General features: G+C 45.8%; 1 protein-coding gene across 2 annotated transcripts in view; it reads right to left on the reverse strand.

Moving 5' to 3' along the window:
• The window catches only part of LOC311499833 (glutamate receptor ionotropic, kainate 2-like), a gene marked incomplete at its 5' end in the record, with an annotated part of 62,658 nt that extends 43,607 nt beyond the window's left edge, over positions 1-19,051 (reverse strand). Inside the window, 3 exons of one of the 2 annotated variants that reach the window (XM_084560970.1) lie at positions 1,224-1,481; positions 2,236-2,403; positions 18,925-19,051. In XM_084560970.1, coding sequence (XP_084417096.1) covers positions 1,224-1,481; positions 2,236-2,403; positions 18,925-19,051 — 553 coding nt within the window. Of the gene's footprint in view, positions 1-1,217; positions 1,482-2,235; positions 2,404-18,924 lie in introns of both variants that reach the window. The other variant, XM_084560969.1, reaches the window with a different exon arrangement.
• Between the last annotated feature and the right edge of the window lie 7,842 nt (positions 19,052-26,893).

Here is a 26,893-nt window from a genome sequence, read left to right on the forward strand (position 1 = left end):
CTGTGGTGGAGGCGGTGGGGGGAAACAACGCGGCTATGCAGCTGTCACACTTTTCAGGGCGTCAGGTGTGTTACTGCTGAAATGCTCCACAGAGAAGGCCCAAGCCTCTCCTTCCTATCTGGCAGACAGGGAGAGAGAGAGAGAGAGAGAGAGAGAGAGAGAGAGAGGCGAGGGGTCACCTTTTGGCATCTCTCTGGGACAGTTTGCTGGAGAATCGGGGTGTTAACGTACTGAGCTCGGAGGCAGGAAGTGAAGAGAGGTCAAGGAGATGAGTCAGAATAATGTGGCAAGTGGGACGAGCCACTGGGATATCATCTGAGGTTAATGTATGGGCGCCGCGGTACTCGCTGTTTACTGACAAGTGTGCAACAGATGTGAAAGTAAAGGTACTGGATGAAGAAAAACGGCTCTAGAAGTGACAGTTTCGAGACACTTAAAGTTATAAAACAAACAGAAAATGGTTTAAATATCTATTCAGAGGTACGATTTAGGACATCAACTACAAGACAATATTCATTCATGCAGAGTAGGGAGTGAATTCATTAGGCAACCTGTCAGATATTTAAATCTCCTCTCAGCTCTGTGTAATTTACTTACATTTTGTTGTCAGCCACATCACACCAAATAGCTCGTAAATTGCGAATAAGCATTTGAATATTGTTATCTTCTCCGGAGTGATTACTCTGTACCTCATAAAAGTATCAGTGTACTTCAGCTAAAATACGACTGGCTTTTTAAGATGCATATTACGAGGCACTCCACAAAGTCGCAGCATAGAAGAAACGGCTCACAGGCACATTTGATAGCCACCCTTGGAGATCAAGTGTCTCTGTGTGTTATTAATGGCTGTTGTCAGCCCCCACATACTACAATTCTGCATTGCATTAATCTGAAGAGACACTGGGTCATTCTGGGTAATGTGGTTCTCTTTTTTTTTTCTGTGCTGCTGCTCACTCTCCTGGAAGACTGACATGGGCAGCACCTGGAGGACTGAGGCAGAACAGTAAGCTATTGATTTCTGAATTAACTTGACAGGTTACAAAGCACTCACTGAACTCTGAGCAGCAGTGCTGCTTTTTGTAGTTCACCTGGTACCTCTTTTTTTTTTTTTTTTGAGCGTATGCTCATTTTACGGTGCAAACGTTGCAGATTTTAAAACTTAATCATCTTAAAAAACGGACCCACCGGTGAAAAATGAAGACAGACACCAACTGTACCTGTACCTGTGCTGTCGTCATAGACCACAGTGACTGTCTTCCACTTGAAGAAGTGCACCAGGTCAAGGATGGCTCTACTGAGGGAGGAGAAGTCAGGGTACAGACTGACATAGTAAGAATCCCTGTTGTCGGACACTTGATGCTTCCACTTGGTCTGAATGTGGGGCACTCCCAAAGCATTGCAGATGGACTGGACTGCATTAGCCGACGAGCTGTGTGAGGGGCCAAAGATGGCCGCCACTCCTAGGGAAAGCTGGTCACATGCTGGTGGGGTAGAAGGCGAAAGAAGAAACGAGTCAGTTGAAATTTCTCTACAGTATTTTCTATGTTCCTGCACAAATATTTCCTATTACAACCAGAGTTGATGCTTGCTATTGTCGCGGCATCCTGTGAATTTATTTTTAAATCACAGATAGCAATTTGGAACAGTAACAAGTGCTTCACAACGTCCAAGTGACTATAAAAGACTGCAAAGTATTCAAAAATTTAACATAGATGTAAAAAGAAATCTGTGTCAATTAGAAGTCTACTTCAACAAGTAAATGTTAAGTATTTGTTAAAGATGTTTTTTGAGCACAGGTTGTGTTAGTGGTTAGATGGTGTGCAAACCAACCCCAGAATACTAAAGAATACTAAATAGACTCTGTGTCTGAAACCACTATCCTCTTTCATTCACTCACAGCCCCATTAAACAACAAAAAACAGGCAGTAAACTCAGTTCAGACACCTATGATTCATAGTCATTTTGCGTCATCACCGGGGTGTAGTGTTACACGAGTCTCATTTTGTGCAGAAATCGTGTTCACTGCATGTAGTATTTAATTGCATGTAGCTCAGTACACACAGATATGTACAAATTTGACACACGAATAGTGTTAGAGAGTGAGCACTGCTGTGATTGTCCAAGTGATTTCCTGCAAGAATCTATTTTTACCAAAATGTGGTGACCTACTAATAAATATATAAATAAAAAGCAGCCAAGATCTGTTAAACGTCCTTCCCATGCCGCTTGACTCACCTTTCCGGGAGGCCTCAAAGCTGTCAAAGATGTTTATTCTCTGGATGTCATAGGTCAGGGTGGTGTTGGGGAGCAACGTGCGGTTCCTGTTGATTGTGTTCAAGGCAAATTTAAAGGCTAGTTCCTCTGCTCCGGAGGGGCCACTCTCAATGGATTCAAATATTCCTCCTGCGGATTAAAAAGAAGAAGAAAACAGAAGAGGATAAGACCTCTGGAAAGTCACTTCAGCCTGTCAAGGATTCCTTAACACAAGTAAATGATCAACGTGACGCAGGCAGTAACATTCATACCCTGTTTATACTTCAGTATCTTTACTATTTTTACTCATATTATTGATGCTATTGTGTTCACTGCTCTATACGGCTCAGTCACAGGCTGGCGTGAAACTGATTTAGAGTGAGGATTAGGCATTTGGATCTCAGCTGATTTGCATTCTGCGGCAGTCCTCTGTGTAATTATAGGCAATTAGTTGCATTGGGGGGTGAGTTCAAGGGTGGGTGCCCTTCTTTAACTCCCTCGCTCAGCCTTGACAGGAAGGTTCACTCTTCCATTTTGTCCCATTGATTTCAGCGATTCTCGAATGAAAAGCGAGCAAGGAAAACCACACGAGAGTACAGGGAGCGCAGAAATCGGGCCAAAAAAAAGGTGGAGAGAATGACGAGAGAATAGGCGCCATGGGAGGAAATCCGAAAGGCAAGAACAAAAAGACAAACGCTATAGGAGACGGCTGGATCTAATCAGAATTTGGGACGGTTTTAATTATACAAATTAAAAATGAACTGTCTCATAACGATTGTCTCGCGTCATATTTCACTTTGTTACTTCTGTTGACGTTTAATGGGAGAGCGTGTCGCCTGTTACCTGTTTTACACATAAGAATCACACCTCACAATGGTCATTAATTGAGGAAATAAAAAAAAACAACAAAAAAAAATACGTGTTTCACCATGCAGCGCAAGCCAGGCGACGTAATTACCGCTGCAAAGTAAGGTGTTGTCAACTTACAACAGCTCCCTTCAGACTTGTCAATTATTTTGAGCTGCACAAAAGAGGATTAAAGCTCCAGAGTGTCCATCAGCGTGGTTCAGAATCCTAAACAAAGGAAGGCTCCGTAAGAGCCGACCCACTACAAAGGCGTCTCATTTCATGATTTGTGTCAAACGTAATTTACCTGTATTCATTTAATGAACTAAAAAGACAACACGCACATGTGCATTATTGTTATAATAAATGAACATGATGTGTTGTTTTGTTTTTTTTATGTCTCCAAGATACAGCTGGCAGAGAGCTACTGGTCTCTGGAGACACATGGACGCCACCCCAAAAAAGGACAGTCTGCTCTGATTGGTCAGTTCCCGGTCGGCTGAGAAGACGCCGGCCACACTTTGACGAGCCAAGAAATGAAGACACCGGTGCTGCCGGTGGAAAGATGCAGGCCGGGGGAGGGGCAAGAAAACTAAAGTAATTAACTGGAGGCAAAAAGTGCAAATACGCCCTACTGTGCAGGATGAGTCATCAACATTTTGACGCCATTTTGCAGGAAATGACAAATCTTAAAGTCCCTTTAAGATTAAATACAAAGCAACTTTTTGGACATTATTGAGCCAGATACTGACAAATAGGTGGAGTATAATGTAAGGCATATAATATAAAAATGTTTTAATATCAAATTTGAATTGACGTGGACAGCATTTTGGGAGCAGTCACGAAATATATACAACCCAAACAGATGCAAGTGGCGCAATTTGATCGAGCACGTAGCATTTTCACAAAAAAAATCTTTATTCTGTACAACAGTGGGACCAGCTGTGGAATCACGCAACCACTTTTAAGCTAAGAAAATAAACATAATTAAAAAAACAATACGTTCCATCGGCTCGTAAACCTTTGAAAGCGGACTAAATCCCGGGAAAGCTTTGCAGAAATCAGACTTAAAAGAGAATGCGTGAGGAGGTGAAAGATGAAAGGAGGGTTGTGAGAGTTCACGAGTCCGTCCACGGCTCCCGGCCTCTCGGAGGACGGGAGTCGGTTTGACGAAATCCAAACTGAAGAAAAAAAAGTAAAAAAAAAAAAAAGTTTAAAGCCTGTTTATTGATTCAATTACAGAGAGTGAGGGAAGAGTGAGGCTGGAAGAGAAAAAAGACAAGAGAAAGAGTGATGCATTTTTAAAAGGGTGGAGAAAATGACAGAGCTGTACAGTAATAGACAGGGCCGCTATAAATAGCATCCGGCCATGGCAGGGAGTGATAGAAAATGAGTGCAGGAGGGCAAAGAAGGTGTCATTAACCCAGGGAAGTGAGCTTCATCACTGTCACCGCGCTGCAGCCATATATTGAGGTTTCTCCTCGGTATAAGATGAAAGCTATGGACAAACCTAGAACGGCACTAAAGTACGCGTTTTATGTCTCACAGCCACTGAGTGAGATACTTAATTAGTTTTTTATGCGTAAGCCCACCTATGATGTGAACATGTTGCTATTCATGGCATTTCATTTTTACTAAAACGGCACATTAATCTTCAAAAGAACGCATACCCGAGGATCACCATTAAAGATGATAGAAATCATGTCAGTCCAACCTAATAGATAATTATTACTCTATTGCCCCGAGGGAGCAGACCGAGCTCCACGGGCCTGTTCAACCAGTCTGAAAATGAGCATAAGGGTATTAAATTATGCTCATCAGATTTCCTTGGCACACTGTGTGGCCTGGACACGCTGGTTTAAAAGAAATCATATACCTTTAAAAGAACGCCGAGGAGCAGACACGTTAAATCAGGTCTGCAAATGATTATGTTAAATACTTCCACGGGTATGTCAGGTATGGAAATGCAAACTTACAGCAAATATTGAATGTCTTTTATCTTGTTTACGCTCCAACATGGGTTTGAATGTATATTTAGCCCGCTTCAAAAAAAAAAAAAATCTAATACCACTCCGTGCATCACCTCGCCCACTGTTGTGGTGCGTCTGATTGCAGGTGTGTGAGTTACAGCTGAGATAATCGCTGTGTGTGTGTGTGTGCGTGACCGTCTGTCTATGTGTGTGTGAATTATAGAGTCGCCATCATTGGGACTGGTGTGAATTATAGTGCAAATGAAAGCTCTGAGTGAGTTACGGGCTGGATAATCACCCTGACGAGAAAACAAGCCGGCTGATCTGAGCGTCAGGATATGCGTGTGTGTGTGTACGTATGTGCGGAAAGTCAAAATGAAAGGGGGGCATCTCTGTGTGTGTGTCTGACTCCCTTTTAATGTTTTTTTTCACACTTAATGAAGTGTACTTTGGATTGAACGTCGCGCAGTAACTTTTCTACTGGCGTTTGTGACAGAAATTAGGTTTGCTTGATTCATTGTTATTCCCAAACCACTCATCTCTGAAGGACACACTTCCCAAACAACAGGAATGAACTAATCTTGAAATTAAAAGATTAAAAGCCGAGGCTACTCTTTTGTGAGTACACCGCGAGGAGCGTCTGCTCACTACTAAATTAAATGGTTACGTACAAAACTGTGAATGAAAAACACAATTAGCCCTCTCCGCTCAAGGATGCTCCAGTACAACGGGGGAGACTGGAGTCAGATGCGTTGCCATGGTGACTCACGCATCTATGCTATGGCTGAGAGGCATCTGCAGTTTTGGAATCCGGGCAGCTGATTGGTGGAGGGAGGGCGTTGTGATAGCGTGGACGGGCCTGTCTCTGTGACTAATGACCGGCAGTGCAGCTGCAGGATGGCGGCGGGCTGTAGGGTGGCTGCCATAGCAACTGGCGAGGAACCCTGTCGCTAACGCGGGCGGCCCAGGTATGCGCATAAAAAGCCCACGGCTACGACTTTTAAGACCTCCACCCGCCACACCCCGGGCACTCTGGCCTGCTTCCGTCTCCCTCCATCTTTCAGCCGGCGAGGATCGGCGCTCGGAGCCAATAGGCGGCAGGCAAAAGTGATGGAAATGCTCCATAAATATCCCTGAAATTCCCGGTGGGAGCACTCCCTGACATGTTTGGCGGTGAATGGGACATGATGCATGAAGGCCTGCAGAGAGTCGCCGCCCCTGGCCATTAATCTGAAGCTCCCCTTGGTGGAGCGGTAGACTGACCTTCCTATGATGCACAAGGGCCAATTCTCTCTCTCTCTGTACCTGGAGATCCCCGGAAATCTGACGCATCGACTGCGCTCTGTGCTTTGATACCACACAAACAAGACGTCGCACGTGCACTCACTTGAACGCTATTTGGACCACCGCAGGACGCCGCTTTATTTGTCAGACACATTTCTTCCAAATGGTTTGCTTTTCAAGGCGCGACACTCCTCTTTCTGCTCTCGTTTACATGCATCAGCCGAGGCACATGCTGTTTTTACACCAGGATGATATACGACAGTGCGTTATTTGACCAGATACATCTTCTCTGACCTCGGCTCAGAGATAGCAGCTCACAGAGTATTGGTTTTGCAAGAGGGGGTGAGATAAGGAAAGCTGTAAACTCGGGTAACGGGGTTCCATTTTTCTTCGGTAGATGCTCAGTACGTTCCCCGGTTGTATCCGGTAACCCTGAGAGTACCGAACACCGTACAACCGTACAGCGCCATAAAGAAAAATGTGAGTAATTACCGAGGGACGCATTAGAAGCAACTTGATAATTAACGAACTGTTAATGAGTAGCTCCTGAATAATTAAGCATCAAGGACTAGATAATGATGAGTTACCAAGAGTTAGGACGGATCGGGGGGTAGTAAATCATTTACTAATGATTAGTTCATAAATATCTGGGAAATAGTAACTAATCAGTCATCGCTCAGTACTAATTACTTAATTGTGATCTTTACGGTTTATTGAGTAACTAATTGTAAAGTCTTATTATTGTCTTTGTCTGATAATAATACATAATTGACGGAACAATTTAGCAAATAACTAGGATGTGCGACTTCACTCAGGGCCTTACGAAAATAGTAACTAATGATTAAGAAATTAGGAATAAATCAGCCGTTTGCTAGTTTTTGGCGCTTAGCAGCTGGCTCACAGTTAATCAGGGATGACTTATGAAGAAAGGGATCATTATTTAGTTTCGGATATTCATTATTTAATGAAGTGAAACTGCACGGGGGAGAACGAAGGGCATGTCAAATAAAGTAAGGTGAAAAAAAAAAAAAAAAAACGTATATAGCCAAGAAAGCCGGTTGGATCAGTAATGAAATAAGCACAATCAAAAAGCGATCAATTCAGCGAGTCAGCAATAAATCAATACCTGTAATTAATCAGTCAGGTAGAGTTATGGAAACTGAACATGAAACCCTTTAAAAAGCAGCGTGTGTGTATTTGACTCGTTGTTGGTGTTTTCCTCAGAACAGAATCGCTCCTGTCAACCCTAAACCCTCTTGACACTGGACTGGACTGTCACCTGCCACCGCTGGACGCTAAGCCTCGGGCTGACTCACACGCTTGAACCACACACGATCACGCGCGGCAAAAAAAGATTGAGACTAAACCAACCTGTCGGGACCAACAAACAACCGGACGCGGGGTCGCCGAAAAATTTAAAGCTCACGCCCGCGACATTCGAAGACGCCCGACTTCACTCCGGGTAATAATTAACTTGTCCATTGCCAAAGGATCAATCTCATCAATCTCCTTTAATGAACAAACGCGCACGGAGTCTTCAATTAGAAATGTGTGCCACGGCCCTCGTCTCTGACCCAGCTCCAAGCGGAAAACCAGTGATCATATAACATGTATTAATTCTGAGTGCTGGCAACAGATGTGCTAATTTGCTAGGCTCTCTCTATTCATAATAATGTGCCAGCTCCCTCCTCAAAATATGTGCTAATTTGCGAGGGCTCATTGTGGATGTGCTAAACTACCGGCTGACATTTTGTGTGCTAATTTGTCAAGCAGGGACCCCTTTTGGTACTAATTGTGCCAAACTGTGAGTACACTTGCACAGGCCTTGAATTGCTGAATTCCTAAATGGCTTCTGTCTGCTTGCAGTTTCCAGCCTCTCCACCGCTCTCGAGCCGCGAATGCGACTGAAAGGAAATACCGACTACTGTGAAAATAAGATGTACTGCATAAGCACCGAGCACGCAGAGAGACAGACACACATGCACAAGGCCTGCGCGCGCGCGCATATTCCACAGAAACGAAACGCCCGCTCTCGAGATTAGATGGGCTCCTTAAAGAAACACAGAGGCGCAGCGAGAGTCAAAGGCTGCTGGGATGCTTCGGAAGTATCATCAAACATGAACAGAAACTAGAAAGCAATAAGAGCCTGCTCCAAAAGCCTACTTAGGTAAACATAACAAACGATGCGTTGTATTTACCGACCCATTTCGCTGAATTGTATCGCGATCGGACTGGAGATAACAGCTAACGAAGTCACGTGGTGGGGTTTTTAAAACGGCAAACCCGTTCCCAAATGGCGCGCACGCTCAACGGCTGGTCAGATTTGCAGAAACAAACACAACTAATTCTATTTAGGGTTTCAACAAATGGCGTATTGAATGGGCGATTGTTCTTTTATTTGCAAGAATATCAGAAGATGGTGTTAAAGTGTTAAAATTGCTAGTTTCATTTAAGGTCTGTTGACACATTGATTATTTCACTAATTGTTTCAGTTCAAATCCTGTTCTCTAGTAAACTATTTCGCGAGCGAAGGTAATGGCACGAAACGCCGGGTCAATAATTACAATAAGGCAATTAAACAACCTGATATTTTCCCTCGGCGGTAAAATGTCATTCTGATTTGCGGAGGGGTAAAAAAAAAAAAAACACATCCAGTCCATTCAGGAGAAGCTCTTCACTTACAAACAGTGGAAATATTTTATCGACGCTCCCCCACGCGCACAAATCAACAGAAGCGCGCACCGAGCAAAAAGACCTTACAGCGACTGCCGTGTAACACGTCGAGCCTCCTCCCGAGGCGTCTTTCGGCGGGTGACTCGGGAGGAGCAGTCAGGCTTCAATAAATATTTTTTTTTTGCAAGCAAATAGTTTTCAATTGTCTTTTGTATCGTCTCTCCGCAGGGGCGCTTTGGAAATCTTTGTCTCGCGGTATCTAACGGAAACCAAGACTGACAGAGTGTTTCTGAATGCCCAAAACAAATCCTGTGGAAACAAACTCTCTATACTGGGGGTAAACATATCCGTTAGCGTATAAATTCCAAGCTTACCATGATTGGCACAAGGGTATGTAAATATAAAGTGTTTGGCACTAAGATTAATTAACACATATACACATTTTGCAGCGATGATTTACTTTATACTGGCACCAAAACACTGTGTTTTAAAGGGAAAAACACTGATATTATGAGCCTTAGAGCTCGGCTTCTGTCCGACTTCCCGTGTGCATATTCCCAAACCTGCAGTCACAAGGTTATACGGTTCAAGAAAATAATACAAATCTCAAAACTGCAGTCGGGAGGCCATAGGGAGCGAGCGGGACCACTTATTTAACAGAATGCTTCCCGCTGCTTCATGCCTCACCCGTCTCTGCCATTTCTCTTTCCGTGCCCCATCTTTTCTCACTCCTTTATCAAACGCCCGCACACACACACACACACACACACACATGCGCCGTCGTCGTTTCTTTCTCACTGCCTCAGACTAGAGCACATCTCGCGGTGGCCTCGGCAGGTGACAGATGGCGACCTCACAGCACTGCTCACTGTAAACTGAGTTTTAATCAAGCCTAAGCACGTGTGAGAGATGCTAATTATCCACTGCAGGCTACGAGAGTCCAGCCCGGAGAACATTGTGACTATGCATGCGCATCCGCGGGTTTATAATCATTCACCCCGTTGCGATAAAACCATCATTTGTGTGTCCGTGTGTTGCAGTCGAGAAACACGAGGCAGGACGGAGTGGGTGTCTCTAACGTCCCTGGGCGCCTCCAGCCCCTCAAGCTGCGCCGCTCAACAAAATAAATACAGATAAGAACTCGACTAACAGTAATCTCGGAGTCTTAAAACTCCCGGAAAGTTAAGCGCGGGGATTTTCAACTGTCTTTCAGCCGACCTGCCAAAAAGTGGGGGTATTAATGCTCTCATCTCACTATTGCACCATTTCTCCGCATTTATATTTTGGGCACAGAATGCAAGAGGAAATAAGATAAGGGAATAAACCTGCAATGCCGCAGCCCCGGCACTTATCGTATGTAACCGACCTCGGTAAGGAGCTAAGGAGAAGTTCAATTCAAAAATGTCGCAATTAGGTCACAGCCAATTATGAGACTCCATTGTCCTCGTCGCTCCCGTCGACGCGCTCGTTCTAATTCTCACTGTTCTCGCGCTCATCAAAATGGCCCTGTATTACACTCTGCCCGTTGTAATTTTGAACAAAATGGCTGTAAAATTAGACTTTCTTTCTTGTAGAAGGGCAGATGTTATCTCCCATCAGAGACAAAGGTCAAGAATTAATTCAGGAGGAAGCTCTTTAATTCTCACAGCTGGGCTTTCTAGGGCAACAGGAGATGGAGGCAGCGGCGGCGGCGGCGGAGGTGGAGGTGGTGGTGGAGGAGGAGGTGGAGGAAGGGGGGTCGGAGACAGTTTACAGGGTTTTGTTAATCTGATTATAATAAAATTTTAATCTTCATAAATTTAGAGATCAAAATGCAAATGGGGTGATTATTATTTTTCGGATAGGTAATGACACGGGAGCTGGGGAAGCCCTGGCTTTAATGCGACGTACGATGTGTTAAATAAAAATATGCAGATGAGACAATAATAGTCTGAGGCGCAAAAGTGAAATTACAACCACAGAGGGAGTTAAAGATGGCGGGTTTGCAACGCAGTAAAGGAAGAGCTTTCTCTAAATCGGCCTGAAACGAATGCGGAGACTATAAAGGTGACCATTTCTTTAAGACAAATGAACTCTGTGCGCAAAGAACCCCCCCCCCCCCAAATGTCCCATATATGTTGGACGCGTCATAATAAGTCATGGCGATAAAAGCTTAAGCGCTGCGTTCTAGTTGAGGATTAAGGAAGTTCGAGGAAAGCGTTGGGCTGAAGAGGTGTCCTTGGCTCTGAAACCGCGAGGCACAGTGAAAAGTGAGGACCTCTCGCCATTGTGCGCGAGGCGAGGGAAAGGTGAAGCGGCGCTCGGCGGCGGTGAAAGAGAACAAAGTGGAAGGAGGACCAGGAGACAAGCCGAGAGCCGAAGGGAGACAAAGGCGGCACAGAGAGGAAGGACGGCGAAGGACAGGACGGGGGAAGGAGAAGAAAATGGACAGAAAACTCCCATTTTCTGGTTATTAATTTCACGCTGAAAGTGCACCGCGCCGCCACCACCGCGCCGCCCGTCGGATGAGTTTCCCACCAAGGGAGAAGGAAGATGGGAACAACAAGTGGCGGCCATTACGTTTAAAGTCGGGGATGTACGCAGACGGGTGTGATGTCTGAGAACCGAAAAGAGAACTTGAGAAGGCAGAGAGAAAGAGAGGGGAGGGGTGGGGCTTAAAAAAAATAGATGAGCAAAGGAAACGAAGAGGGAGAAATTGAGAATAAAAGAGGTCACTGGAGGCAGATAAAAGACACTCAATTAAACGAGTGAATGGATGGCCCATTAGACCTGAACGGACACCTGCACCCCTCCTCTCTCCCTCAGCCACAGGGCAGGAAAATGTCAGCTCCTGTTTTGGGTTCATCAGCCTCCCGTCAGCGTCAGCTCTTGTACACAAGCTAGCCGATAATCAGAGCTGCAGGTACGCTTTGCTGCAAAGGTGTGTCAGTGTTTTTTTTTTCCTTTTCCTCGCTCGCTCGACAAACACACGCAGGCAATTGCGCGGCGAGAGAGAAATGAAAGAGACCTGCGCACCGACTTTAGCGAAAGGAAAATAGCCAGAGGCCTACAGATGGAAAAAGAATCTAAATAATGAAATTCCTCAGATATGTTGGCTCCATTTTTTTCCCTCTCTCTCTCTCTCTCTCTCTCTCAATAAATAAGAAAACATCTATTGAGGATAAAAAGTAAAAATGCAATAGAGGTGAAATTGGCGGGGAATCGGGAGTCCCGTTTTAATCTTTTCTCCTGATCCGCTGTCTGCTGCTCATTTCGGCGTTTCTCACGTTCAATCACAACGCTGCCGGGGGAGCGAGTTCGGCTCCTTTGTCATGTTTAGTGTGGGTATACAGTATCTCGGGAAATGGGAGGCCATTAGCTTCATTATGTCTCGTCGAAAAACCTTAAAAGGATTGCGCAAGATGGGAAATCAATCCGAGCGTGTTCCAGTCCACCGTTTTGTGTTTCCAGGGTCGTCCCAAACAAACGGGCGAGTAGTGTGTCGCTCTGCGTGGCCAGCAGCGCGGCGTTGTAGGAAACATGGAGGCACGAGGCTTCATCAAAGCAAACAAACAACAATTCTTTTGGTTTAATTACACATCCGCATTCCTCTGGCTCTTCTTCTGAACTCCCTGAACGAGACGCAAACACGGCGACGTATTTCCGATCTCACCTTTGCGTTCATGAATATTTCAAAATTGAAACCTACACATGAGCAAAAGAGAAAAGAGAGAGAGAGAGTGGACAGGAGGAGACGTTTTTGCATAGCCCTGGTGTATTGCGGACAATAGAGCGTCATGCTGATTCAAAGAACATGATTTTAAGTAAGCCTGCCTCAATATGTCCTCCCACTGAGCCCATTTCCCCCCGTGTCCTTGGTTCACACAGAGAAACGTTCATACATCTGACAGGCTATGCTGTCAATGGGAGCCCCAATTCTGCTTTCTCTCTCTCTCAGCCCTTCGCTCCCCTCCTCTTCCTCCTTCCTCCTTTATTCAGCCGGCTGGAGATGAAGGTGAATCACCACATCCTAACCTGATCGGCGCCTCACATCATAGCCAACACAGCCGGAGGGGCTTTCCGCAAAATCGATCGACTCCAGATTCCCCGTGTACTTTGGACGTCAATGCTTTCATTTACGGCGTACGCGCCGTTCCAAAGTGTTTACTCGGGTTCGCCGTGCTCGGAATCCGCGCCCGCTTCCTTCCAGGCCTACGAGACGCGCCAGTGGCGAAAGTTTTTAAAGCGGACGCGCGAAATCGGCGACGAGTATTTACCGCCGAGGCCGTTTAGCGAAGAGACACGAGCGGCCGAGGGGGCAATCGCTGACCCTCCCACATGTATTAATCACGGAATAAATGCACGGCAAACATTTGCTCCGGCTCCCAATTAGCACCAGCTTTTTGAAACAAACAACTGAAACGGCAGGTTTGTTTCACTCCGTTAGGCAAGCACTTAACGGTAAATTACCACAGTCGGGCTCTCGTGAGGCTAAAGGTCGCGCGTAGACTCGCGTGCGACGCAAAGCATGAAACGTTCAGAGCGGCACTCAGAGCTCAGTCAAGAACATACGGGTGTAGGCTAACGTCTGCATAAAAATCACGCAGTCAAGCAGCTTGCGGCTGATTAAAATCGTCATTAATTCACAAATGCGTTATGTGAGGATGCATTATTAATACAATCACCGCTCATGGTACACATTTGTTCTTTTTTTTTTTTGTTTGCTTGTTTGCATTCTCACAGATGGTAACCTGCGATACGCACAGGAGGAGGGGGGCATGTGGGACTTGGCACTGGGTTGTTAGCTAGGCTGCCAGTTTTTCATCATTCCTCTTAGCTATACCAACGTATTGATTCCTTATTGATTCCCCCTCTATTTTACAGGCGACTGGAGGTGGAGACAGACCAGATATGTGCACGTCGGAGGGAAAAACAGGAACAGATTCATGAGAGGGGCTAATAAAAACACATTTTCTCCCGTAAAAAGCTATTTCATGCATATCTGTAGTCCCGGGCAAATTTTCAGCCGGCTAATACGATACTGCTGACATTTATTCAGAGATGCAGCGCATGACTCCTGGCCTCCCGCTGCATTTCCGCGGCACACTCCACTGTCCTTTCAGTCTCTCCTCGCAGAAAGCCATCAGAAAAGGCAGCAATAAAAGACCACAAGTGAGAGTGGGCCGAGAGTGGACTGCACCGAGGAAAACTAATCTATCTGTATCTGCCGGCTCCGACGCTCGCTGTTTTTTCTTCTCACTCGCACTTTACGCGGACTCCCCCCCCCCCCCCCCCCCCCCCCCTTACTCCCTCCACCAACAAACACTCTTTGTTTTTCTTACACCTCTCAGTGACTTCAAATTTTCCCCCGTCTGCCTCGGCAGGGGAGCCTCGAGAAGAAGGACGGCCCCCCTCGTGTATTAAAAGATGCAAAAAAAAAAAAGAATGATTTCTTCGCGAGCGCTCTCAGCTCTCAGCTCTGACCTTCAGCTCAGCCAGACAAACCAGGCAGCGAGACGTGCTGCAGGGCTCCTCTCAAGGGACAGTTTTCACAGAACAATCGCACATACGACCCCCTAAACCCTCCTGACGTGCACGGAAGTTCCCGACAAAGGGGAGGCGGGCTGCGACACAACCAAAGCCAAGAAACACAGGACTCAGATGCATTTGATTTGCAAAAACAAGACAATGTGTTAAAAACAGAGGCAGCAAACAAGGTCGATCGGCTAAAGCCTCCTTTCTGTGCGAGTAATCCTTTTGAAATGTTGCCGAAAAAACAAAAATCTCTAAAATTGACTTAATGCAAAGCAAAACAAGGAAAGTAATTTCATACCTCACAGATATTTGCCATTTCGAAATGGCAAGGAGTCTGTACCCCGAATTAATCACCATTGAGCCTTTTGTAACTGAGGCATGACAGCGAGACCTTCAAAGACTCAGGACTGTAAACATGTTTTAGAAATCCATCTAGATAGCTCCTTGCTTCAAGCCCATGTGTGGTGCCGCATGCTAATGCAAGACAGATCTCCTCTTTGTTCTTGAAACCCACGGTGGGTATTTTTAAACCATGGAAATCATTTGCCAGCAGAGATAGTTTCATGTTTCTATAAGCTACAGCAGGGCCAAGTGACACATGAATATTTTAAGCAGCTTTGTGCCTATTTAAATGTTTTTTTTTTTTTCTTCCTCAGCTGTGAACACGCTTGGCGGTAGGCCAGGGCACGGGGTGTTATCCGTAATTCCCGCAATCCTAAACTAAACTCCAGCGGGCTGATAATTCAGACTGGCAGAAAGAGAAGGCAAATAAAGTCAATTAACTACAAACTCCTTTTGAATTTGTTCCCTCTACCCTTGCTTGTTCTTGACAACCTTGTAATTTCACCAGCGGAACGCAGCTGAGGGAACGGAGCTTGTTAAATATTAGCATCGCAATAATGGTCCTATACATCTTGGCACGGGCGTCGTGGAAGGCGGTAGATAAAACTTTCTCCCGAGGGGATTCTCTCTCTTTTGCCAGCAGATTAAAAAAAAAAAAAAAACTTGATTTTCTTTCCATAATGAAAGAAACGACAGCAATGCTTCAATCCCACACATGTCTGCACTGGGAAAATATAAGCGTAAGCCAAGAATAAACAAACAAACAAACAAACAAACAAACCAACAAACTAAAAAAAGAGGATCTCTGAGTCAACAATGCTTTCAGCAGCAGTTGACAGCCCAGGGACATGCTGCATCTGCCAATGCTGTTTGCAGATGGCAGCGATAGCGTTATCAGCGGAGCTCGCAGCCCTTAACCAACTATGGACGTCGGAATTAAAACACTGTTGGTTTTCCTTCCGTGGAATTTCTTCATTTCGCCAAGCGGCCGCAAGATGGAAGAGCAGATGTGATGACTCGATGGTTGTGTGACAGAACGTTTGTCACGGTGGGGGGCAGCTAAAAATAAATGAATTAAAGAAAAGGATTATCATGCTGTTTGACACTTTGATTACAGCCAGTAGAGATGTGACCCTATAGGTTTGAAAGCAACCAAGCAATTTCTCTAGCAGAGAACACAGGACAACTGAGAGGGAATTTCGAAGCATCCCGAAACACCTTTTAATTATTTCAGGAAGATCCGACCACCGTCTGAGAGGATTAATTTAAATTTGAGGCTCAGATTAGTCGAGCCTGCAAATGAGTTCAAGTTAAGCTGTTTGTGTCACTGAGCAGAAACATTTCAGATCATTTTTTTAAACATTTTTCTTCAGTCTTTATCCTGTTTTTGGAGATTTTTTCAAAATAAAAAAAAGGATTTAGTCTTGAGACTGTCTGCGGTATCGGCAGCTAAAGTGTCGTTCAATGCTCTCAAAAGGCAGGCGTGAACTAGATCTAAGAAGTGAATCTTCACTCGAGGTATTTTATTAGAGCTCCTACAGTCTGCTCCGGCTCCATTTCACTATCTAACTAAATGAATTACCTGTAAGATTTATAAATGAGGAACACAATAACTCAATTCTGTGCGGGTATTAGCTCAGCATATTCGCAGCTGGTGTTTTTATTTATTTATTTATTTATTTTTAATTCTCTGACACTTGTCGCTCTACAAGGTGAGGCCGCTGCTGTGAATACAAAGGAGGACTGACTGTGTTGTGGTGTGGTACAGTGTCTGTGTGTGTATGAGAGTAAAGGTCTCAGCCTGACAGGAGAACAGTGGTTGTACAATGTGCGGAGCCGCCCGTCTGGGCAGAATGGAAAACGCCGGGCCTGGGTGAAGGAAGAGACAGACCCCGGGGGAGCTGACCTCCTCATTTAGCCAGCCTCCTGCAGGAGCAGCTGGGATTATCTGCCGAGTAAGCAGAACCTGCAGGACAGGAGACGCTCTGGAAGACCAGTGGCCTCCAATGTCAGTCAGGGAGTTTTAGTATTTCTCCCGTCTCTTGCAGCATTCACACAAAGTACTACTTTTTTTCTCCTTTGATAACACCCACGCACTTGCATTCCACATCCAGCTTGTATTTTAGTAATTTAATCTACATTTCTCCTTTAGAATCTCAGCTCATTTACAAGTAAGCGCAGGCAGAAAAGCAATAAACTACATTGCCACATGTAATGGAGGCATCTTACAAGGGAGAGACTTGAAGTGGATGCCGCTTGAGTGACGGAGACACAAAACGAGATCATTGCCTCCTTTTTTTTTGTTTTTTGTTCAGTAACAGGGAGCACGGCGGTCGCTGTCCGTGGTCCTGAAAGAAAAACAAACCGGTCCAGTGGTTTATTCAGTCGCCCTGATCAGGACCACGGACAGAGACACGATTTATAGCCGAGCGGTTCAGTCCCTCTTGCTGCAAAACACGAATAAAAACACCACGCATGATCTTTACCTCAGAGCAATAAGATCTCAGGGACATGAATCACCTCTTGTCTCGCACAGTTATGTCTGTCTCACTACTGATGCCAAATGCCTTGCAGGACCAGCGTGTCACCACAGGGAAACATATATTTGGTTCAGGCAACAGAACATGAAAAACATACTCTTATAAACAGACATTGCCCGGTGTTCACTCTGATGCGTAAAATAGGCCTACTTCAAAAAAATCTTCCCCATCATCGCTCCGTGTTTGTCCCTTTGGGAATTTGGTGATTATTCGCCGGCTTAAAAAAACTTTGCCATTACGCAGGGACTGTGCCGTCCCTCAAGGATTACTACTCTATAGACGCGCGGCGTACGTCTGTCAGACCAGCGTGCGAGACGGGAAATCGCTCATCGGGCTGAGGATGCAGCGAGGAAGAGACAAGCACATCCCGTTGCCATAGCGGCGGCTCCTGCGGACGCGGCCTGACTCTTAAACAGGACCCTCGGGGGGGGGGAAATGGGGATTGTAAGGATGTGTTGTCAACACTTGATGACATCCGCTGTCATGGGGTTGGGGGGGGGGGGGGGGGGGGGGATTCACTCTGTAAATGCAGCAGAGAGAGGCGAGAAGCAGCCACCCCCGAGACGGATCTAATTAAGCAGCAGACGAAGCCACGAGAGGCCGTGATTAGTGACTTTAAAGAGAGGGATCCAGGCGTTAATGGCACTGTTTTCTGGAGCCACGAAGCAGCGACGAACGCGCCGCCGTACGTGGCGGCGACTGCTGAAGAACTACTTTTACAATCGGCATTAATCACACCGCCCTTCACCGGGCAACACAGCTCTCGAAGAGCGGCGTGTAAATCAACTTTTAAGGTTATTAAAGCCACACTTGAGTGGCCAGCCATCAGCAGAAGAGACTGGGAAAACCGGAAACTGGAGCTGGCTGTAGGCCTATTTGTTTCAGCGGTGCCAATAAAAGGTATGCATAAGCAAAAACCTGCGGGGGGTTTCCAATAGCACTCGAGCTGAATGAAAAGTACTAACCGCCGTATTGATTGACCCCTTTGACGGATCAGTAATGGATCCGCACTCCGAGTGTGATGTTTACATGTGAACATTTAGTGCGGAGGACCGGGGGAGTCAGCAGTTTCGGCAGCCGAGACGCCGGTGAGGAAACCTAACAGAGGCGATGTTTCTCGGGTGTCCGTGCAGCCGTGAACTGTTGCTTCCTGTACGCGTTGAGTTGCTGTACCAGCCGATTTCAAGTTTTCGCGGAAAACATCCCCGATCGCGCTCAATAAAGACCCCCCCCAGAAACATCGCCACCATGCATACACCAATGCTCCAACACTACTGGCAAGATCGGGATTTTAGAAAGCGCGTCAAATGATTTTACCAACTCTACAAATAAAAAACATACACAAAGAAAAAGGCAAACAGAGGATGCCTCCGGATCACACGCCTGCTCCCGCATTCCGCCAACGATCGTTTCACCGTCGCCGATCGCACAAGCAGGCGAGTTGGACGCGATCAGACGCCGCAAGAGAAGACGACAAGACGGTCAGAAATTAGATGTCTTACCAAATCTTAAAACGTGTGGCATCCCGCGAGAGTAACCAAGAAACAGCAGCAGAATCAGCGGGATCAGCCTGAGGTTGGACCTGAAAACGAGACTGGTTATCATCAGATGGTGGGAGGTAATCTTCATGTTGTTTTTTAAAAAAAAAAAATGCACAGTGGTTAATCCCCCCCCGGCGCGTGGGTTCGACTCCCCCCCGGTGATTCTTCTACGGCTGTTGGGCAAGGCAGGGTGACGGCGGGCGGCCCTGGATGCGCAGGATCACGGCATGGTCACTCGCGCTTTCCCCAAATCCATTAGCAGTCCCGGCATGATTCCTTTTTCCCCCTTTACCCCGTTTCGCCTTCTCCTCCTTCACTGCGCCAAGAAACAGCAATCCGCGGGGTCGAGGGACGGCGGGACATCCATGTCGAAGGGTACGGATCCAGTGGGGAGGGGGGGCGGGGGGGGGGGGGGGAGCCCGAGCATGGGCTGTAGGTGAGTCGCTGGAGAGAGGGGTCGGTGGAAGCAAAGGGGCTAGAGAGCGCCAAGCAGAGGATACAGCAGCGATATGCAGCCCCCCTATGAGGAGCTCTGGGTTGCTTGCGCTCCCATTATACTGCACTGCTGCACAGGCTCTGACGTCGAGCCAAGGTTAGTATTGTGAACGCGCACCAGAGTGGGAGAGAGAGAGAGAGAGAGAGAGAGAGAGAGAGAGAGAGAGAGCGAGAGAGAGAAAAGGGAGCCTACAGATAGGAAAACAGAAAGACATGCAAAAGAGGGAGGAGGGGGAATGACAAGACAGGGAGAGAGGGAGCGAGGGAGAAAAAAATACAGGAGGAGGGAAGAAGCTGAAAACTTTATCTCACACCACCTCGGTAGGCAGGAGTTTTCATTCCTTTTTCATAAAACTTTGGGCAACCTTGCATGCCTCTGAAGATGTGTCTCTACGTAAAAGGTTCCCACAGAAACTGGCTGGACCGTCAGGTTAAGATCCAGTCGCAAAAGCAGAATTACGCGACGGTCAAATCAAAAGAAAGTCTCCGATTGAACGTCGCCATCTTGCAACTGCGACAACAACCGACTGTAACCCCGATTTCACGCCGTAGCGGATCCAGTTCCGCGGCCGCAGCCCGGTCAGATCGCCTCCGAACAAAAAAAGCTGGCAAACGTTCACGGCTCCACCAACCAAGGCGATGGTTCGGTCGACGCCGGAGAAACGTTTGTAAGGCCAACACCACAGACATTTCTTTGTTTTTCCCGCATGTGAAGAAATAACAAGTGCCCACAAGTGATGTAATCCGGCGCCAGCAGGACGCCAGCCTTGCACCGATTCCTCCCTCTAAAAAATAACCTGAGCAGAACACGCAGCAGGCCCGCTTTGCGTTCCGTTGTTCGCGACTTCGCCCCTTTTCAAAAACCTCTTTTGCGGAATTTCAAGCGGGCACAGTTTTCGACAATTTCCGCCATCATTCCAGAAATGTGGGAGGAGTGGGATGAAAGGAATTAAAACTGGCAGAACAGCAAATCCGTCATATCGACAGAGGCTGCTGAAAGGCACGAATATTTAACCTATGCAAATAACTCCACTTTAGACTTGAAAGCCTTCCAGCAACAGACTGTTCTCGAGTGTGAAGCGAAGGTGTGTGCGGCGGGCACACAAAAGCTCCGCTGCTGGTTAAATTTCACGGGCAACGACGGGCGATCTCTCTCTCGAGGCCGTCGCTTTTCTATCTGATCAGTAGGCTCAAAACAGGCTGCGTGCTATGGTGAGCGTCGCGGCGAGGAGATTGATATCTGCACCTCTACTGTTGGTCTATTTTATTGATTCAACACCACATGCACCTTATCAGCGTCGCCCCCGATGAGCAGCTCTTCATGGGCCGGTACATCAGCCGGAGGTACAGGTACAACAGCGACCCCCCCCCCCCCCGCCCCAAGAGAGCAGAGGGCCATTTAATCCCCTACAGAGATGTCAAAGGGGCTCTTTGATCGGCGCCACCAGAGCCCAAGCCTGGATGAACACAGTCGTTGTGCGAGTCAAGTGTGAATGGCTGGCCTGTGAGCGCGTGTCTGAGGCGAAGACAAACTCACTACAGTGTTTGTGTACACCCTCAGCCTCTATTAAATCGCCGCTAATATCTCCAAATTGTTCTTCAAGTGCACTTCCATTGCCGTTTATTGCCCACGTTCGTTATGTCAGAGCCGCAGAATTAAAAGGAAATCATAAGAAAATGTGCGGATAAACAAACGACACCGACACCTACGCTCGCTTTTTTTTTGATTTTTGATTTTTTTTTTGGTGAGTGCCACTCCATTGTGCTTCACGAGATCTGTCAAATCCCCCCTCACGAATGCGTTTAATCGTGAAGAGGGCGCTTGTGCCCGCCAAAAGGAAACACAAAGCAATTACGCGGGGGGGGGGGGATAGTAGTAGATGGTGCGAACGTTGACTTTGAACGTGTGTCGGCTTTGCGCGGGTCCGCACGCCAGCACTCTGCGGTGTGAGCATATCAAAGAGAATGGCACTCATCATGCTACCATCTGGACCATTAGCATAATTATGGAGAAATTCAGGGTTTCCGTATAAGTCAGCAGCAGAGCTTCACACACAGCATGAAAGGAATGCTTATTGAGCTCGGGGAGAATACATCAACTGATGCTGGTTTCCTCTTAAAGTCAAAGCGCCCCCTGGCCTAATGCTGAGGCACTGCGGGCATGGTGAACCCCGAGGTTCCCTACACTCAGCGCACCCAGGATTTAATTTGCGAAACAGAATTAATGCCGCGACAAATTATTCTGACTTAATTTTCTAATAGAATGGAATAATAATATTGCTCATCTGTGCCCGAGCACGGGGCAGCTAAGGACAAGGGTGCCATTTACACTCCACTGAAAGTATTGCTCGGTGCATTCTCTTGCGCGTCTGTCAATATCTCGATTGGCACACATCATCAATAAAACGTTCACTTTTCGGCGAGTCAGTCAGGACGAGATAGCTGTGCGGAAACCGGTTGGAAAGAAGGCGAATTTCCTTTTTTTTTTATGACGCTCAAGTGACTCCTGCTCCTTTAGCTTGTTGTGACTAATAGGAAAATACCCCGGTGCCTTTTGGGAGATGTACTTTTTTATCCCCCCCCCTCCTTCCTCATCCATGATCAAACCGTGTCGTTTTTTTGAAGGGGACCACAAATTAGATGAATTCACACACACCCACTCGCTTGTAACCCGCGGAGGCTTCCATATGAGCTGGCTGGTGTGTTTATTCAAACGCCATTCATGCACCGGGTAATGCAAAGGGGACTTTATGCAAAGGAGAGATAACCACTGCTAAAAGCCTTCTGTCATTCTCTTCCTGTCTCTCTCTCTCTCTCTCTCTCTCTCTCTCCCCCTCTCTCTCTCTCTCGCATAGTCAGACTGGTGGAAAGATTGGCACGGAGAAGGAAACCATGGAAACGAGAAGCTGATGCACTTTGAATGGTAAGACCCTGAAAGAGAAGACATTCATTCAGTTCAGTTGCCCTACACTAAAGGCTCATCTCCACTGCATTATTTTGAACGCTACAAGTTATTCTAACACGGCCGGCTCCAGAAAAGCAACAATGGTCTCACTTCATCAGCCCATTATGTCAGGATGACTGCAGCAAAGGACGTCTTAACACTCTGGCAAGCTGAAAAAAGGGGCCCAGCACGAAAACACACACACACTTACTCGGTTTGCACTCACGCACACAGCCTTATTCCCAATTACCGTATCACACTGCTAGCCCCCTGTGAATGTACTACAACATTCGCGGCTCACTTCAGCGTATTTACATCGCCCACTTGTGGCATCGCCTTTGAACGTAGCCACGGCGAAGTCCTATATGTCTTGGGCAGCGCTGTCAATGAGATTCCCGGGACCTCAGTGGGAATACATTCTTCAGAGACGACAATTAGTCAAGTGAGACAGTAATTAGGACCTCTCTGCACACTGTCACTTCCAGTTAGTGCTGACGAATGCCCGCAAATCCCCCCCTCCAGCAACTGCAGTGAGGCAGACTTACTTCTGCTGCTGCTGCTGCGCGCTCTGACTTTGGGAAATGTGACAGTATCTTCTGTCTGCCACGGTCGTACTTTCAATAATAGCGAGGTAATTCAGCCAGCGCCGTTATAGTTGATAAGTATGGTAAATTTTGCAGGTTACGGCCGTGTACCTGGGCGCCCACCGGAAAAAGGGATCACAAATCATCATGCACACCGGCCCCGCTAGTTGAATATTACATGTGCAGCTCCTCAGTTAAAATCACACACAGACCGCAGCTCCTCTGCCCAACGAATGCAGTTTAATAAAGTCCGGCAATAATCATACCTTTGTGAAAAGTTCAGGCGCTGATTCAACTTTATGGCCGTTTAGCTCGTGGAGTATAATGCATCATCCTGAGAGGTGCTCTGTTATTTAGCCAGCCCTCGTTGAGGCGGACAAAACGAAAGTGATTTATTGCGGGGTTGGTGCTTAAAGGGTATTAGTTTTAGCTAGGTGAGTACCATGCGCCTATGATACAGTGGCCAAGAGAGAGAGAGAGAGCTCAACCGCACTGCAACACGTGCAAACGGTTAAAAGAAAGGCTCACACTCACATCCCAGGCAAATACAGAAACACACTGCAAGTAGCACGAACCCCAAAGGAAATACTTCCAAGGGATGTGATGAAAAGGGTCGTCATAAATTTATTTAAATATTATTAAAGGCATCAATCAGCAAATTAATTGAGTATATGTTATCAGATTATTTGAACCTGACAAGCTGAATACAAGCAAAAGGCTTAGAAGGAATCATAAGATCAGGATGTTAAAATAAACAAAAGCTTTAAACAGCAAGCACCAACCTGGCTGGGACACTACAATGTTTATGTACACCTTCAGCCTCAGTTTGTGTTTCATTTCTGTATTTCCTGCTCTTGTGAGTAATTGAAGACGTTTTCTCACTTGGTTTTGTCTATTTGCATGTCTTTTCCCGACTTGTAGTGCACTGAGCTCTCTCGGCCACCGTACCGTTAGCTAAACTCACAAATTAATTGCTAAAACATGCTAACAGCTAGTGAGGTACTGACAAGTTAGCTAGCTTCATTTACTTTAACAGGCATCACAACATGCACCGACACTTCCCAGGGAAAAAACATATTTGAACTGTTGTGTACTAACGGCTAATATTGTTTAACAAGAGCGTCACAAACGTAAGCTAAAGCGTTTTGGCTAATTCTGTCGTCCTGGTACACGTCACACTGCCTATTATGACGTCGTGCGTCCGCGCTAAAGTTAAAAATAAAATAGCGGTAAAAATACTTGTCAAATTACGGACGGAAAATTGTCCTTAAATAACAGTTCACTTACCCAAATCACTGTAGGCACTGCGAAGAATTCAGCACTAGCGATGGACTTCTAAATAAGGTAATAATAACGAACCAAACAGAAACTTATCGCTGTCCAATCAGGTCGCTCGTAGGCGGGTCTAGGTAACACCTGGTGTTGCATTCCATGGCGACTCGGAGCTCGGAATTCTGAACTTCAATTTGTAAAAAAAGGAGAAGGGGTTAGTCCCTGTTTGCTGCTCAGTTTCTCCAGTTAAATAAAATATTAATACAACTAAAGAAACAAAGCAAACCTGGAGGCAATCATGTTTTTTCTCGACTTTGAGGTCGAGTTTGAGGAAAGTAAAAAAATACTTTTGACTTAAAAGAGGCTTTTAACTGGTAAAATTATGGTAGTTTTCAATGGCATGTATGAGAAATGACTCTAACTTTTTTTCTGCATTATATTTAGTTAAAAAGAAAAGTTTTCATATCGGTGTGCATCAGATAACATATACACTCATACCACCTGTATCAAGTGAAGACATTGTTCAGCTATTATACATTTCAGTAGTACGTTGGCCGTGTTATTGTATATGCTGGCCATGACCTACTAAGACATTTAATATTACTGGGGGCCATTGTTGTAAATGACACTGCAAATTAATACTTCTTCAAACACCTAAATGTAGCGTATTAAACACAGTTTGATATTCAGATTTTAAAAGTTTGTTGTAGTTCTAAAGAGTTTGGGTTTATCACAACTGCAATGGGTGGGAAGACTGACCTCGTTTTACAGTGTAAAAAAAACTCAAAAATATCAAGCGAAACTTCTCAAACTTCTCCTGCGGCACATTCCACCTCTGTCCATATGTGTTCATTTTTTTTTTAATACATTATTTTTCATTTTGTTAACCATCCTCAGAGTTGTTAATTTAACATCATCAGAGATATTTAGGGTATAACAGGACGGCGAGATGTTGAGACTTTCAAATAGTAACCCATGATACTAGGACATAAATAAAGTATGAGTAAATAAATATTTTTTCTTTTCAAGTTGTGTTTTGTATGAATTCTTAATGTCTTTGTTCTTGTCTGGAAAAATAAATGCTCTCTGTGCTTTGTGGTTTCAGATCTTCAGAGAAAAAAAATATTACATATTCGCACGCACATACACATATACACATACACACACACACAGCGGAGAGCCAGGCTGATTGGATGGTGGACGGCTGGAGTTGTTATTACAGAGCATCCAGCAGAGTCTGGTTTGCAGGATAAGGACGTCCTTACAGGGCATTTCTCAGTGTGAACGATGAGGAAACAGCCCCCTGTGTGTGTGTGTGCGTATGCGTGGGTGTGTGTGTGCGTGTGTGTGTGTGTGTGTGTGGGTGAGAGAGAGATAGCAGAAGCCAGAGAGAAAGTTTGAAAGAGAGGAATAGACAGAATGTGGACAGATGCATCTGTCTGCCTACATAGTTTGGCCTTCAAATAGAAATCTGGGCAATGCTTGCAAAAAGTGACTTCCCCCATCGGACTAGTTAGTGCCAAGGGCTTGCCTGCAGAGAAAGAGAATGAGAGAGGAACACATAAGGGTTTTCATTCTGTTACAGGAATGCTTCCAATAAACTTTTCTTTCTGCGAAGACGTCTCCATCTTTGGTGTCGGTGAACAGCAGTAAGAGGAGGAGGACAGTGTAAACAAAGAATGGACACACATGGATGCTCTGTGTACATCTGGGCTTTGTGTTAACGGGCTCTCTCGGTGCCTATTAGCGACTCGTTAGGGACTGGTCTAATTCTTTCCATTTTACAAACCACCATGACACAAGAGGCACAGAAACCACCTGGAAATGTGAATGCCGCCAATTAAAAGCCATGCCGCCTTGTTATAGAAACCTGTGCTGCAGGAAAACACACCGCATCTCTTTAGGCATTTCAAATCTCAAAAAGAAAAATGTCCACAGCGCATGTACGGTATAGGGATGTTTTATTCATTAAAAAGTCTGTTTTACATGCAGTTATACACCTGAAAATGTTCCTTTCAGAGAAGGTTTATGACAGTCAAACATCCCTGACATGTTTAGGCTTCCATCTCGGCAAAGCAATCCACTCTGTTTCCACAAAGATCCAGGGATCAACTGTTTCAGCCGAGGGATGAGAGGGCCCAACAGTCGCCTTAGACACCCAGGATCAGAAACTCCAAACAAGGATAACACCCTCTCAGCATTCAATGTTTTCAATCAGGGGATCAGCTACTGTGACTGGAAAACAAAATGTCCCAGACAGCTATCACGCAGGAGTTGCCGGCAGGCAAAAGCTGGCACGACTAATATGGCTTGTCAGAGTGAAAATAGCCCGGTATTGTCTGCACCTTCCGTAAAGGTACAGGCATAACGCTTTTGTCTTGTTCATCTCTCAGGAGTCATGCTCTAATAGCTTTTCAGGCTTATATTGCTTTGGTAAGAGAGGATTTAAAGTTTGTGTTTCACTACCCGAACAGTGGAGGCAGAGGTATTCATTTGCACATAATTTGGCATGAATCAAATTTATACCATCGTAAATGTGATAAATTTGTGTCTTTAGATTAAATGGTATTTGACGCATGGATTTGAGAATTATCAAATTGCCTGCTTAGGGATTTATTAAAAATAACTCAAGGTA

Source organism: Chelon labrosus (assembly GCF_963514085.1).
Source record: "Chelon labrosus genome assembly, chromosome: 14".
NCBI classification, from domain to species: Eukaryota; Metazoa; Chordata; class Actinopteri; order Mugiliformes; family Mugilidae; genus Chelon; species Chelon labrosus.